The 14,382-nt window shown below is 40.1% G+C and overlaps 1 protein-coding gene across 27 annotated transcripts in view; it reads right to left on the bottom strand.

Annotated features, from left to right (window-relative positions):
• Positions 1–5,990: 5,990 nt before the first annotated feature.
• The window catches only part of Dock9 (dedicator of cytokinesis 9), a 260,000-nt gene continuing 251,608 nt past the window's right edge, over positions 5,991–14,382 (bottom strand). For all 27 annotated transcript variants that reach the window (XM_074043061.1, XM_074043075.1, XM_074043068.1 and 24 more), the window contains 4 exons: positions 12,686–12,876; positions 9,760–9,860; positions 9,158–9,296; positions 5,991–7,258 (listed from right to left, as the gene is read on the bottom strand). In XM_074043061.1, the coding sequence (XP_073899162.1) occupies positions 7,136–7,258; positions 9,158–9,296; positions 9,760–9,860; positions 12,686–12,876 (554 nt within the window). In that variant the 3' untranslated portion in view covers positions 5,991–7,135. The remainder of the gene's footprint in view (positions 7,259–9,157; positions 9,297–9,759; positions 9,861–12,685; positions 12,877–14,382) is intronic.

Genomic DNA, 14,382 nt, shown 5'->3' with positions numbered 1-14,382 from the left:
CGTGACTCCAAAGGATTCTTGGGCAAGAATTAACAGAGTTTTCTCCTCATCCCTCATTTGGGCTGAATGTGGGTTAAAAACCAGTAACATCTACCTAGGGCTTCCCACGAGCCAGTCATGTTCCACCTCAGGACTACCCGGTACTGTGGTCTATCATTTGTCCCCATTTACAGAAGAGAAGGCGGAGGGAAAGGAAAGCCACCAAACAGTATCCTCAAGCTATCCCAGGCAGATTCTATACATTGTAAATGAACTGTATTTGGAATAATTGTCACAGAACTTCCAAGAATCAACTCTAACCCAATGCATAGTTTTAAAGGAGACAAAATGACTGGCTTTGCTCTTGCCATCGTGGTTTTTGAGAACGGTGTGGCAATCCTGCCATCCCCAAAGGGGGACTGTTCTGCATCTGCTCCCAGTCTTCTACATTTTAGCCCCTCCGGTGACTAAGGCCAAATTATTTCAACTTATGATCTGCTTACTGAGACACGGTCCCGTAGCATCTACCTATATATTGCTAAAAACTAGTTACCATGTTGTATGACTGACTGTGCCCTTGACACGGCCCCAGGTGTCCTCACTACCTCTCTTGATACGTGGTGTGAGAAGATGCCTTCCCTCACCTTGACCATTTTCTGCCTAGATCTGGAACCAGCCACTCTCCACGGCTGCCCTGCTTCCTTATGGTAGGAAGGGACACACTTCAGGCACTAGGGATGCATTGTTTGTAAACTGTTCCAGAGTACCAAGTTAGGAAATATGTAAGTGTATTTAAGATAAACTATATCATGAGATCAAATTGTTATTTCCTTATCAAATTGAGAAGTAAAGGATTTTCATTTAATTCCTTTATAAGTCCATCTTTTTTTTTCCTCCCATGTCAAAACCTGGTTTCCTATAGTTACCAACATAATCATTTACTTTCTTTGGCAATAAGCATGCAATACTCTCAGACCACCAATTCAACCTCACAAACACAATACTTCCTTAAATTAAACAATTACTGGAAAGTTTCTGCGTGTAGCTCATTTATTTATCTAGTTAGTAGTTCTCATGTGCTGGGAATCAAACCCAGGGCTTTGCACATGTCAGGCAAGCCCTCTACCACTGAGCTACTGAAGCAGGGACGAGGGCCAAAAAACAGAAGCAAGCAAGTCTGTGTTCTGATAATGTGGCAGGGGGAGGGGACGGCATAGCAGGGAGATAAAACTTAAAGAATCTAAACGTGAAGAAGGTCATGTAGCACTGGGGTGAAGGAGACAACAGAGTTGCATGCAACCATATTTGGGTTAAACCTTGCTCTTTGCTTCTGTAACCTGCTTGCAAGGGTATATAAGGTGAGACCCCTTTGTGGTGGGGGCTCAGCCTTTGGTATGAATCTGCTGAGCCACTGCCGGCTTCCTGAAATAAATAAAATAAATGAAATAAAATATTGCTTCCTAAAAAGCCGTGGTGTCCTGTGTCTCTGTTTGAGATTCCTGTAACATTACAGCTCTAGACCTCAATCATTTATTTATTTATTGTCACCATTTTTTGTTCTTAGGGTATACCCCTTTAAGAATGCACAGCAAAATTCCTGTATTTTAAAGTTGTTTGAAATAATTCCTTCCTGTGTTTATGCCACCAATTTGCTATATGGTTAGGTGTATTTATTTCATTTTCCTTTCAATATTTAGGAATTAAAATTTCATTTTAACAAATATGTAAATCCTTTTTTTTTTTTATAAAGAGGTTTCTTTAGCTCAGGGTCAAAGTTCAACATCAGGGGACCCCATTCAGCCTCTGATGAGGGGTCCATGGCTGCACCAAACTTGGTGGAGGCATCATGGGGTGGAGGCATCATGGGGTCGCACATCCTGGAGGATGGAGGAAGCAGAGATTGGATTGTTCTTCTCATTCTTTTTATATCCCACTCTTATGGAACTAACTCAGTCTGCAAGACTAAGGTTAATCCCTCCAGGGGTCAGTTCCTCCAAAGACTGAAGTACCTCCCACTGGGTCCCACCTCTTAAAGGTTCTACTACCTCCCAACACCACTGCGCTGGGGACCGAGTTCCAGCACATGAACCTTTGAGGAACATTCTCAACCACAGCCATCTGAAATCCAAATCTAGGACGTCTCCCCATGGACTTTTGTTTCAGAAAGCCCAGCTAAAATTACCAGACTTGTGTGCTGTTCACATACGGGGCTTAGTTTCTCTGTTAAGAAATTTCTTGTGCCAAATAATGCAGTTGGTACTGCGTGGAGAAGTCAGTCTTAGCCCACGCTCTGGCTACTGCTTAATGCTGCATTTTGCTGCAGAGGTAGCTTCGTCACTTTAAAGGAACACTTCAAGAGATGCCATTTCAAATTTTTGCTCCTGTGGATTTCTGCATTGACAGTCAATGTGCCCACTTTTAACATATTTGTTAAGATACTAGTAATGGCTTCTAAGAAAGTAGGAGAGTGTTTCCCATAGTCTTCCCTATGGACACCTGTCATGAGATGCTTCTTGGGAAAAGAAAAAGTTCTGTGGTCAAATATACTTGGACGATGCTGTTTTTTTCAAGAGTTCCGACATACATCAGTATATCAAAGGCTCTGAGTAGACATGCAGTCGAAAATGAATCTTGTTCAGCCCAACATATCCACAAACTGTTTTCCTACAAACAGTAGCCTACTGCATTCAATTAAATGCAAAATTCACTTTAGGAAATGCCAAGCTACAGTTGGTTATTTTAGTTCTGTAGGTAGTGAAGAGGGTCTGGACGGTAGAACTTCAGTGGATTTGTATTCTGTGTGTATGGTAACTCAACACTTTTTTTTTTTGACAATTAAGATTTTGTGATGACATTAAAATAACTGTCATATTCAGCAATGTTCTTTTCAAAAATGATTTTTAAGTACCCTTGCTTATAGTTACACATTAATTTTCCATATTTTTATTTGGCTGATTTTACTGTAAAGTCCCTTTCTTTTCCTTTTAATGTATTTAACTCTCACTGAACACTTTCCAGGTGCAGAGTACCATATTAGCATCAGAGCAATAGATGTCATCCCTGCCTTTGGAGGGTCCACAGTCAGAGACAACTGAGCAGTAGAGATGGAGTTCAGTGCCAGCTTCTTGAGCAACAGTCCTGGAAGTCACCTAGGAGAGACTGTCAGGATAGCTGCAGAAATCCCCCAGGATGTGGTTTTTTTGAGTTGGATCTAAAAGGATGAATAGGAGTTGATCCAGTGCAGTGGATCATGTCCGTTATTAATTTTGGAGGGGCTCAGTCCATGATCTCTTTGCCTTGTGCTTGGGAAGAACATGATGGCAGCTGAGGATGTGGTGGAAGAGAACTGTATCTTACATAAAATGACATAGTTTATTTTGTGTTTGCAGTACTGAGGCTTGAACTCAGGGCCTACACCTTGAGCCACTCCACTAGCTGTTTTTTGTGATGGCTTTTTTTTTTGTTTTTTGAATAGAGCTTCACAAACTGTTTGTCTGGGTTAACTTAGAATTGTGATCCTCCTGATCTCTGCCTCTTAAGTAGCTAGGATTACGGGCATGAGCCATCAGCACCCAGCTAAAATGACATAGTTTTTGCATATAACCTATGTACATTCTTACACATACAACAAATATTCCCTTTTCCCACTATAGGTTAACAATTTCTAAGCCTTTAAAAAAAATCTATAGTTAATGACATAATATTGTATATTTAAAAGTTTAAGAGGATAGATCTCATGATAGTCATTCCTACCATGAAAAAAAAAAGGACACAAAGAAGTTTTGGAGGTGACAGGTTTATTATGTTTAATATCTTAATTGTGTTGATGATATCATGGGTGTATGTATACATCTGAACTTGTCAAATTATATACGTTAAATAGTAAATGAGTAGTATTTTGGTATATGAATCATATCCCAATAAAGCTGTTAGAAACTTTTATATGCTGAAGACCACTGTAGTGGTATACAGAGATACTATGTTTTGAAGTTATATAGTGTTCCACTGTGGATGTGCCATAGTTACACAAATGATCTCCTCTTGATGGAAATCAATTTTCTTGTGTGTTGTTTCTCTTCCAAGGAATTCTGTCATGATTAAACAGTTCCCTATGGTTACTTTCTCTCATCCATGAGTTATCTTTCAAGCTTGCATATCCACTCTCAGCAACTTTATTCCAAGCAAAAGGCTGGCTCTACCTACATACATTACTTAATTAGTTCTCAGGTGGCTAATATCCCTGACAAAGTACTAACTACAATTTTAATTCCAAGTCACTTCAAAAACAATGACCCTGAGTGCCTGCATAGCAAGCAGGAGGCTATGAGTTCAAACCCCAGTTACCACCAAGAACAAAACCAAAAATCCCCAAAAAACAATACCTCCAAAAGGAAGTGGGGAGTTGCTATCACGTAGGCACTTTCTGTGTGGGATGATTCCATTGTGAGACAGTGACAGGAGCACAATGTTCAACGTATCCAATGCCACTGAACTGTGCACTTAAAATGGTTAAAACGGTGAATTTTATGTTCTGTGTATTTTCCTCAATTAAAAAGGAAAAGAGGGATCTATGTGAAACACCTTAAAATTTACTAATAGGGATATTTTTCCTAAGAAACTGCTATATTATGTGTAATCTTACACAGAAATTAAAATTTTATACATGAACTAAGTGAAGTTTTTGGTTGACTAAATGTTTTCTCTGCACAGTCGATCGATGTCCTCACCCTTCTCCACTGTTCCTTCCTCCACTGTTGCAGTAAGTGAAGGCTGGCCACCCTTCCAAGCACACTTACCTCCTCTGGCTTTCCTCAACTAGATCAAGGCTTCCATTTTTATCACCTTAATCCTTAAGAAATGGTTCCTTTCTCCAGAGTTGTAATGAGTGAGAGTTGGCCATCTTCCAAACTTAGTCTTATCTTTCACGGACTCTTCTTCTAGAGACTTTTACTTATCTTATTACAGGATGACCTGAATTTTATGGCTCCTAACTGAGGTGTACGTGACTAGGGAATCCAGCTCAGTGGCAGATTTTTCAACCTATCCTAATGAGGCTTGAGTCAGTGTTTATTACCCTAGGCTGAGATGTCAGAGACCTGGGCAAGCCTACACTGAGACTTTTCTGAAGCTCTAAGTCTGAATGGCCTAACATATGGGCCCTTGCCCCTGGGAAACAGTGAAGTCCTTTCACTATCTTTTCTTCAAGACCTCTTCACCTTACCATTGATAAATAGAGGTTTCAGACACCATGAGATCCTTGGCTTTTGGTGCTCAAGAGATACATGGCATCACAAGCTACCTTGCCTTAATAGGTCATGTAAAAAGTCTTTACAACTCAAGTAGAAAAAACCAGTTTTATTCCTTGTAGAAAGTACCCTCCTCCTTCCATCACTGGAACTATATGGCATGGAGTGACAATGAGTTGACTCATTTGCCTGCACCACTGGGCACATCAGAGGCAGGACCAGCACCTATGATCTGAGCCATCGCTATTTCTCAGTCCAGTGTTTGGGACAATGTGTGGCACTGTGTGTGTGTGTGTGTGTGTGTCTACACGCGTGTGCCACTCATGGCTGCCTATTCATTGCTGGGATAAGTAACCACCTTAACCTCAGATTATTCACCTCAAAAGCAAGTAAGGGAGACAATAAAGACTGAAGCCTTAATATAGTTAAGAGTGACAAGGTGACTTCAGGCACCTGGAAATAACTGGGACAATTCAGAGCCAGACAGTGGGACAAGAAAGCATTCACCCAAGTGCTCTGGAGTAAGACCCTTAGACCTGCCTGTTGAAATCTGGGTCACTGACAGTTCCACAAAAGCAGAGAAGCTGCTGTTACAATTCCCATGCACCCAACCTCAGTTCCAACAAGTACCAATATTTTGTCAATCTTGTTTTATGTTTATCTTTTTTTTCTTTTCCTCCAATATTTTAAAGAAAATTTCTGATACCATGTTTTTTCACCTCAAAGTATTTCAGTATAGGATTATCCAAAAATAAATACCCAGTGTCCATTACCAGAAAATCAGCAATGTTATTTTTAATACAGAGGTGGTACAGAATGTTTAATTACAGCAGGGCAGTGATTCCAGTTAAATAAAATTAAAAACCTTTATTTTCCCAAATATAAAATTACTAAATTAATGTCTTAAAAGAAAATATAACATGGTAAGAGCTTTAATGTATACCACCCCCAAAGTTTTTATGATTTATCAATCACATATTCTACCATTTTGGCAAAAGGATGACATTTTTGACAGTTTATAAACCTTAATATAGCAAAGACTGTATACATCTTCATATTGCACTTTTTATGTACAAGAATAAAACAGTAAAGTCAGTGTATTGCATGTACTATACGAACAGCACAAATTTGTCACAAACTTAATGACTGCATAAGCAGATGTATTAAAAATGTAGAAATGTAATACATGTATGTACACGATGCCGAGGCTGTATTAACAAACAGTGTGTACACAGTGATAGCTGTACTACGCTTTACTGTTTAGCGGAACTGTTTGTTAGTACAGGCCTTTGGTTCTAAACTGTTGACTAGCTTTAGGCTTCACATAGTTCCTTAAGCTTTCCTATGTTTTAAATGCAAGGGATAAGTATAAAAGCAGTCATCTCCTCATCCACTGGTACAAAAATTACAACAGTCAGATCCCTTAGGTCATCGAAAACTAGTCACAAAAATAGTTCTTATATTCAACCTGAATGTGCCACAGGAAAAAAATAGTATTTTCAAGATTTTCCAGCATAGCCTGGAGGCAGAAGGTCCTCCAGCCCCAGTTTCAGTGCTGCTGTCCCTGCTAGGTACATTCTGGAACACTTTTTTTTGTCTTTAGGACATTTTTTTTTTTTTAACTACTACTCTGTAATGAAGAACAAAATTTAACTTCAGCTTAACAGTGTCCACCACTTACCTCTGTTAAGATGCAAGGAAAACTCTGGATATTGCCAGTGAGACTTAAAAAAATATGTGCCCCCTCTTTCAACTCCTATAGAAAATTTGCTGTGAAATCTCACAGTCCTTCTTCTCTCCCATTCCCCATGGCTTCTCCCTGTGCTCGGTCTCCCCAGTAATTAGCTTTGGGAATCATCCTGAGTTTACAAATGACAAAGCAAGTCCCCACTTTGGTCCATGAGGCAAATTCACACAACTGAGGACGAGCTGGTCAACCCGTGAACCATTGTGCTTGTTGGAGTTCCGCTAATGGCATTGAAGATGTGAAGGGAATTCGGCAAAACACTGGTCTTCTCCTCCAGGGGGCAAATCTTGAGGTACAGAAACACAGTGTTACCAAAGCATAACGGCCCAAACATTATTCAAAAAACAGTGCCTTTCAGGTAACATACACAACTTGTTACCAATGTCACTCCATCACTGTGACTAATGCTGCACCCAGCTGGGCTTGACTTTGGCAGTTTGCAGGAAGAGACTGTTTCTGCTTATCTAGTAAATGACCATCCCAGATCCAATTGTAAGGACTTCAAGAACAACGTGGTTTGTTTCCTTTAAAAGTTAGTGAATGGACAGCCTTCCTAGCCTCACCAGATCGCAAGGCGACCTGAGGTCTCTCTTAGAATTTGATTGGGACATGTCCTCACCTCATCCCTTAAAACAGCCTTTTGAAATGAGTTTGAAGCATTTGATTCCTGTCGCCTTTTCTTAAGGTCTTACAGATTACCATCCTGAGTAAGAGAAGGATTCTCTCTCACCTGACCCTAAATAAGGATCGATTTATAGCCAGGAAGGAATCCAGGTATAGGACCTGACCTCTTCTCAGATGGAGATAAGAAAAGACCCACACAGAGGGTCTTCTGGAAACACCAAAAGCAACCACTCCAGATCACAAGTCTTTCGCTTGAGGGTTCAAAGGGGTTTAGTGTTCATAGTTGTTGACAAAATAGGAAGTTTAAAGTACAATGGAAAGCAAGTCAGTGCAGCTCATGTCGTACAATCCAATAGTTTCAGGCCAGAATTCCTTCCTACTTTCATGTAATTTAGTGCTGAATGCTGGCAACCGCTGAAGTTCTCTGTTCTATAAGAATCTGAAGGTTCCATGGAAAAGACCTTAAGTTTTCTTCATAAATTTGTTTCCATGATACCTTCCCTTTCTGTTTAATTATTCACACACTCATTTCTTTAATCATTGCAATTTTTTCTACTTTTTTTTAGTGTTCAAAAGAGACTTCTTTCCTTTGTACATGCATTGTCCAATGTTTGAAGTTGCTCAAATTCAGTAATAACTTTGAGTCAGTTTAGGTAAGTTAGTTTATCAGAAAAATAAAATTTAAATATGACATTACCATCCCATCTGAGCATGTTAGCATGGGGGAGGAAAAAAAAAAAGCAAGTAAGTTAAAGCTCAAATATTGCAGTTAGTTTCTCGAAGTGGAAATTTCCTAACTAAATCATCATGTGATAACTGATACAAAGGACCCTGGGCTTCCGTTCTGTAAGATCAAAGACAATGATGCAGGGAAAGACAAAACCAGACATGTGTGAGCAAGGTGCTCTCACTAATGGAAGACCAGGACAGCGACTGAAGGAGCATGGGTGCTACTCTTTGACATTCACTTGGTACCCTGGTCAGACATCTCCTCGATGACCACTGGGCCCACACAGAGAAGTCACATAGGAAGGAGACAAGAGCAATGGAGTTGGGAAAGATGCCCACAATGGCAAGGAACATAGAAAACCAGTCATGACCGATCTACTGAAGCACTCAGGTCAACTGTAAATAGGCAGAAATGGAATAAGTTTCTTTTTAAATGACAAAAAATACTTAATACAGCAGATACTGCCTTCAGGCAGGGTGGTAAGCCCTGTTCTATCAAAAGATTGACAGAATAAAGTTGTAAGAATAGAGTTAAGAATGATTTCTTTTGGCTAGCTTGGGGTGGGGAGAGGCCAAGCTTATGAAATGTAGCGCCTTTATCTAACAGCAATGATGAGTTGGGGCTGCTCTGCCCGGTTGCTTTAGATAGCTTCCCAAATGACCTGTGGCTACAGCAGCAGGAAAATGGAATATTATATTTTTATTCAAATATTAAAATTCTGGGAGAATACTGGCAGGCTTAGCTCAACATAGAATGCGTTTGACACCCCAAAGAATCCACATTCCCTAAATGAGAAGAACTCAAAGGTGCTACAGCCAGTGTGGTACTTACCTGCTCATGCATGATTTCAGAAAGCTCCTTTGCCATTTCCCTGTAGTTGGCCTTCATTTCTTCCTGATACTCCAACTGGTCTTCTTTAATCAGACGTTCATTGACTGCTAAGGCCTGACCACAAGCTTCCACAAATTGCCTGAAATGGGATAGAGGAGGAAGATAAAAACAGAAGACAAAGAATAAGTCTATCTCTTTCCTGAATGAGTATAGTTTGGATCTGTAATGCTCCTCCTCAAAGCTCCCGTCTTGAAGGTGACACTACTGATAGGTGGAGGCATTTCAGTGTGGGGGCATTTAGGTCATTAGGGATATGCCCTTTTAGGAGGTTGTAGGACTCTTACTCACTCTTTTGCTTCCCAGCCATGATGTGATTTTGCTTTGCTACACACTCCCATCATAACGTGCTACCTTGTCACAGGCCCAAAACAACTGGGCAAATTCATCACGCATTGAAATCTCCAATTTCCCAAACTGTGAGCCAAAATAAATCTTTTCTAAGTTAATTATCTCAGGTGTCTGTTATAGTAACAGAAAGCTTACTAACATGGAGAGAAATGATCAACCCATAAAGAGAAAAAGACATGTTCAGTGGGCTTTACCTGAAAACTTCCTTCAGCAACTTCACTTTATTGTCAGGATATCTTTTTGTGTTTGTGTCATCTAAGAAGGCTCGAGCATATGCTAGTGGACCAGCATTGACCTAAATAAAGAGCAAGGATTTTAAATTATCTTAGGAAGGAAATTACCATTATCGTTTATTTAGCTTTAGTTGGTATACACTAAAAATGCTGTTAGAGTGAGTTAGTCATGACCCCTGTCTTTCAGGAACTTACAAGCCAGAGGAAACCATAAATAAAGCTTACATTGTTGTAAGTCACTTGATTCCATCATCCTGGCCTTCTTTAGGGCACTTGTAACGATGGCTCATTTTATGTAAGAAGGGATCTTAAGGACCCATTCAAGCTTGAACATCCAATATTCGAAACACCAGAGCCCAAGTCTCCCAACTCCATGACAATGACTCTTACTGCCAGGGTTTTAGCCACTGAAATTTGTGCTACACTTCACTGAACTAACAGGTCCATCTGGTGAATTCAGTGGAAAATGGGAAAATAGTTCTAGTCAGTTTTTAAAATCAATTGTTCTTGTGCTGTGCACTGTAGACAGCCACAGGAAACTGACCTCTCATCCTCAGATGAAATAACCACTTGAGCTGTGCTGGAAACCAAAGATTATGAACATTTCGCAAGCTGGGGAGTGAACCAGAACCCTGCATCTCTCTCTCAATTAGTTAAGAAGAGTTCTCTGAAGTTGGTAAGTCAGGAAGTATAGGAATAAGGAGAGGAAAAAGGCTGGACATCCTGGGATGGAAAGGAGAATGCTCCAGGTACCTCAGAGAGCTTGGTCTATGTGACCACTGCATAATTTTTCCTGGAAGGTCTGGTGGGCTTGGAAACCACAGAGGTAGGGAGAACTATGTTGATGTCTATATGAGGCTGTGAACCATGGTGTGCAGGACCTGAGTATAGTGTCAGGAGAACTGAATCATGGGATTTTATGTCAGAAATGGGGAGACCAGAAGGTAGAAGCCACAGTGGTCAGAAATGGGACCTTTGAGACAGGACAACTAGCTAACCCACTGTGATGACTGAATATAGAAGGTAAGACTTAGCACTGGGCTATTCATGTGTGAGAACCAAGCTAACAAGCAGGCAACACAAAGACTGGTAGTCTAAAATGACACAAGGTGGTCAATTAAAAAAAGATGCTAAGAGGAAAGCTGATGAAACTATATAAGACCTAATATAACAAGATCTCGGTGCACAGTGCCAGAAGTCACGCAGACAACTCTGTCTTGGAAAGCAGCAACCCCAGTGAGTCTCTTGGTGAATGAGTTGCAGAAATACACAAATGAGATAACAGAGTTAATTTCCTCTGGCCCCAACTTTGTTGTTACCTGGGTGGGCACACACACAAGCTTTATCTATTCATTTCAACATGGAATTCTTTGGTTTGTAAAATGATTGGGTATTTTATCAAACTTGAAGGTCACTGTCAAATGGCAAGGCATGTTTTGCCTCTCTAAAGCTAACCTGTCCAGCCCCACTCTTTGCTGGTGCCCACACCCTTTTGCTGGTGCCCACACCCTTCTGCTGGTCTTTGATGGAGGCTGAATGTTCCCAGGTCGAGTTACTGAGTGATGTTTTTAGTTACAGAAAATTGTGGTCTCTGGCCTGGTTGTGTAATCACTTTGCTGGAATATTTATATTCACTTGCTCAACTATTTTGGCACATACTTTTTCAGGATATAAGGGTGGTGACTAGAAACATCTGCAAATACTTTTGTGGTCAATGACATTTAGAAAAATTGTAGGCAACAACTCGTGGTTCTTCAAGTGTGGATATGATGAAAATACTGACAATGAACAGAAAACCCTGACTCCATATAGCACAGTCTCCATGTAACTTCCATAAACATACTCCATTTGAAAGAGAAAAGAAAACAATGATATAGGGTACACAGAGAAACACATATGTGCTTGAATTACTTATATACAAAACTACCCATAAAAGCAAGAGGCTTGCTGGTCACTGGAATAACCTAGAAAAACAGCGTGAGATAAGCAAGATAATTTTCTTTTTGTGGTGCTGGGGATTGAACCCAGGGTCTTGAGCATATTAAGGCAAGTGCTCTACCACTGAGCTACATCCCCAGCCCTAGTAAGATAACTTCAAAAAACCTTTGAGCTATAATAGACAAACCCAAAAGTACATGTATCATAAGCATATCCTTGATGAATTTTCACCAACTGAGTGTATTTGTTTATCAGTATCTAGATCAAAGATGGTCTTTTCAATAAATAGTACACATCACTTGGACAGCCCTGTGGAGACAAAGTGAACTGATCCTTACCATATGCCACACACATAATCAGTTCTGCACGATTGCACAGAGCTGAGTGTGAATGCTGAACAAAGGGGGAAAACACAGAGAACATCTTTGAAGTCTTGGAATAGGCACAGAATTCCTTAAAAGGATACAAAATGCTACCAGTAAAGGAAAAATTAAGATTGGGCTATATTAAAATGAAAAGTTTCTGTTAATCAAAATACCATTAAGAGAGTAAAACTTAACCATACTTTTTTCAGATATAATTTTCATAGAAAGCAGAAACAAATAGTTTTATAGGAAAACCTACTCCTACTTACCCTCCTTATTTTAGAAGAGTCTTGATGCTTCCAATTAGGCACCCAGAATGTGTCAAATTACTGAAAAATTAGATTAGGGAACCATGGAGAGCAGTCTCTTGTCCCTAGCAGACAGTTTAGTGAGACCCACATGTCACAGGAGTGGTGGGGGTGGGACATTTAAGGTTTCTGCTCTCTCTGACAGCAAAAGAAACTACAGACACCGGGGAGGGTTATGGGGATCGCCTGGCAAGCCAGAGAACTAAACTGGACCTTGCAATTTGCAAAATCCAAGGAAGGCTTTCCCTGCCTTTAGGCAAGCTCTGCCTGGCTCACCTGGACGCTTACGCTGCCCTGGAGTTTGAGCTGCAGTTTGATCATGTCCACTTCGGCCGAGGAGCACAGCTGCCGGAGCTCAGCTACCTTCTTACTCATCTCGTCAATGGCCACTTCAATGGGATTCAGGTCGGTGTGGTGCTGGTACATAACTGGAATTCGCTTCTTCACGTAAGGGAAGCAGTGGATTGCTGCAGAGGACCAAGGCCCAAAATTATCTCACAGCCTGCAAGATCTGGAGTATGGCTGAGGTAGAAAGAATTATTGTTCCCATGTTACAGGAAAAGAACCTAAAGCTTGCCAAAGCCACATGCTAGTCCTCTGTGATCTGCAATATTGTCTTCCTTTGTAATGTGCGTGTTTACTGGCAGGCTGTATCATAATGTGACAAGTCATGGCACTACCACCTTTGAAAATACCATTTTGTTATTCCTTGCTCAATTTTCTTATCCATAGATGTCCTGACTTCCTTGTAAATTGTGAGATCTGAATGAGTTAGATATGGATAGCTTTGAAAACATAAGAAAGACTCAACCGTTTTGAGACACTACATAGCAGATTAAGTCCAGAAAACTGTTCCATTAAAAACAACTTTGAGAAAATTCCTTTTTCTCCAAAGAACTGTGACTCACATGTTAAATTTGTATAAATCTGAGAAATCAATGAAAAATAACAAGTGAGAATGCATTTTCAAGCAAAGTGTTTCATGAACCAGAAATTCACAAACTCTTAGAAGTACACTAATAAAAGGTGTTTTTGAAACAGCAATTAGAAATGTTAATAGAACATTCACTGTTCCTTAAACATTTTTCACAAAAAAGGTGATTAATTTTATTTGCACTTATCAAAATAAGAACTGAACATACTGACACCAAAGAGTTAGCTTAAAAAATGAACAAAAAGACAGCAAGTTCTAATTTGGGTATTTTCTTGTTTCTTTATATAGTATGTGAATATCTGTAAAATTATTGCTTAATGTACAACTGCTAACAGACATTTACATATGCATGTAAAAGCTTCTTTTTTTAACAAGCAAAAGTAAGATGAAAGTGGTTATGTTAGAATTCCTTATTCTCCAGTAAGTTTGTTCAGCAAAGATTTATCAGAAAATGAGAGAAAGGGCTAGCTCTTGTAAAACAGAGCTCTGATGGGCCAACAATGCCTGGACAGAGCTGGAAAAGTATGTGACACAGAGCAACCTTACTGTTCACATTCTCTCCTCAAAGTGCATTATCAGTTGAAGGTCAAGAGTTCTTGTCTTGGGTTTCTCTTGTGTCCTTGAGGATACACAGTTTTTTAAGGCAGCACTAGGATTGCTAATTCCTCTTTGAACAAGGGCTTCTGGTATATTATAACATGAACTGGACATTACTGCCTACAGCCAGGAAAGTGGTGTTCTGACTACAGGTATCCTTGCATTTGGATAGACTGATGTGCCATACAGAGGAATGCTGTAACATTTCTACAGTAAGGAAAAAGCACCTGTGGAAATGTTTCATAAGGCCAATGATCCCGTCACATCACATGCATGTCATGGTATTTTTGAGAGCCATGGTGTGGTAGTGCCATTATTTCAGAGAGAAAACCCAACCCAGGGATCATGCTTGTGAGGTGTCTGTGGATTACACTGTTCTTACTCCATGTCAAAATCCTGAGCTACTGCGTCTTGGGATGGGAACTGGAGACTTCAAGAGAGG

This window comes from Castor canadensis, chromosome 10 (assembly GCF_047511655.1).
Source record: "Castor canadensis chromosome 10, mCasCan1.hap1v2, whole genome shotgun sequence".
NCBI classification, from domain to species: domain Eukaryota; kingdom Metazoa; phylum Chordata; class Mammalia; order Rodentia; family Castoridae; genus Castor; species Castor canadensis.
This window is presented reverse-complemented; position numbering and strand designations above follow the sequence as displayed.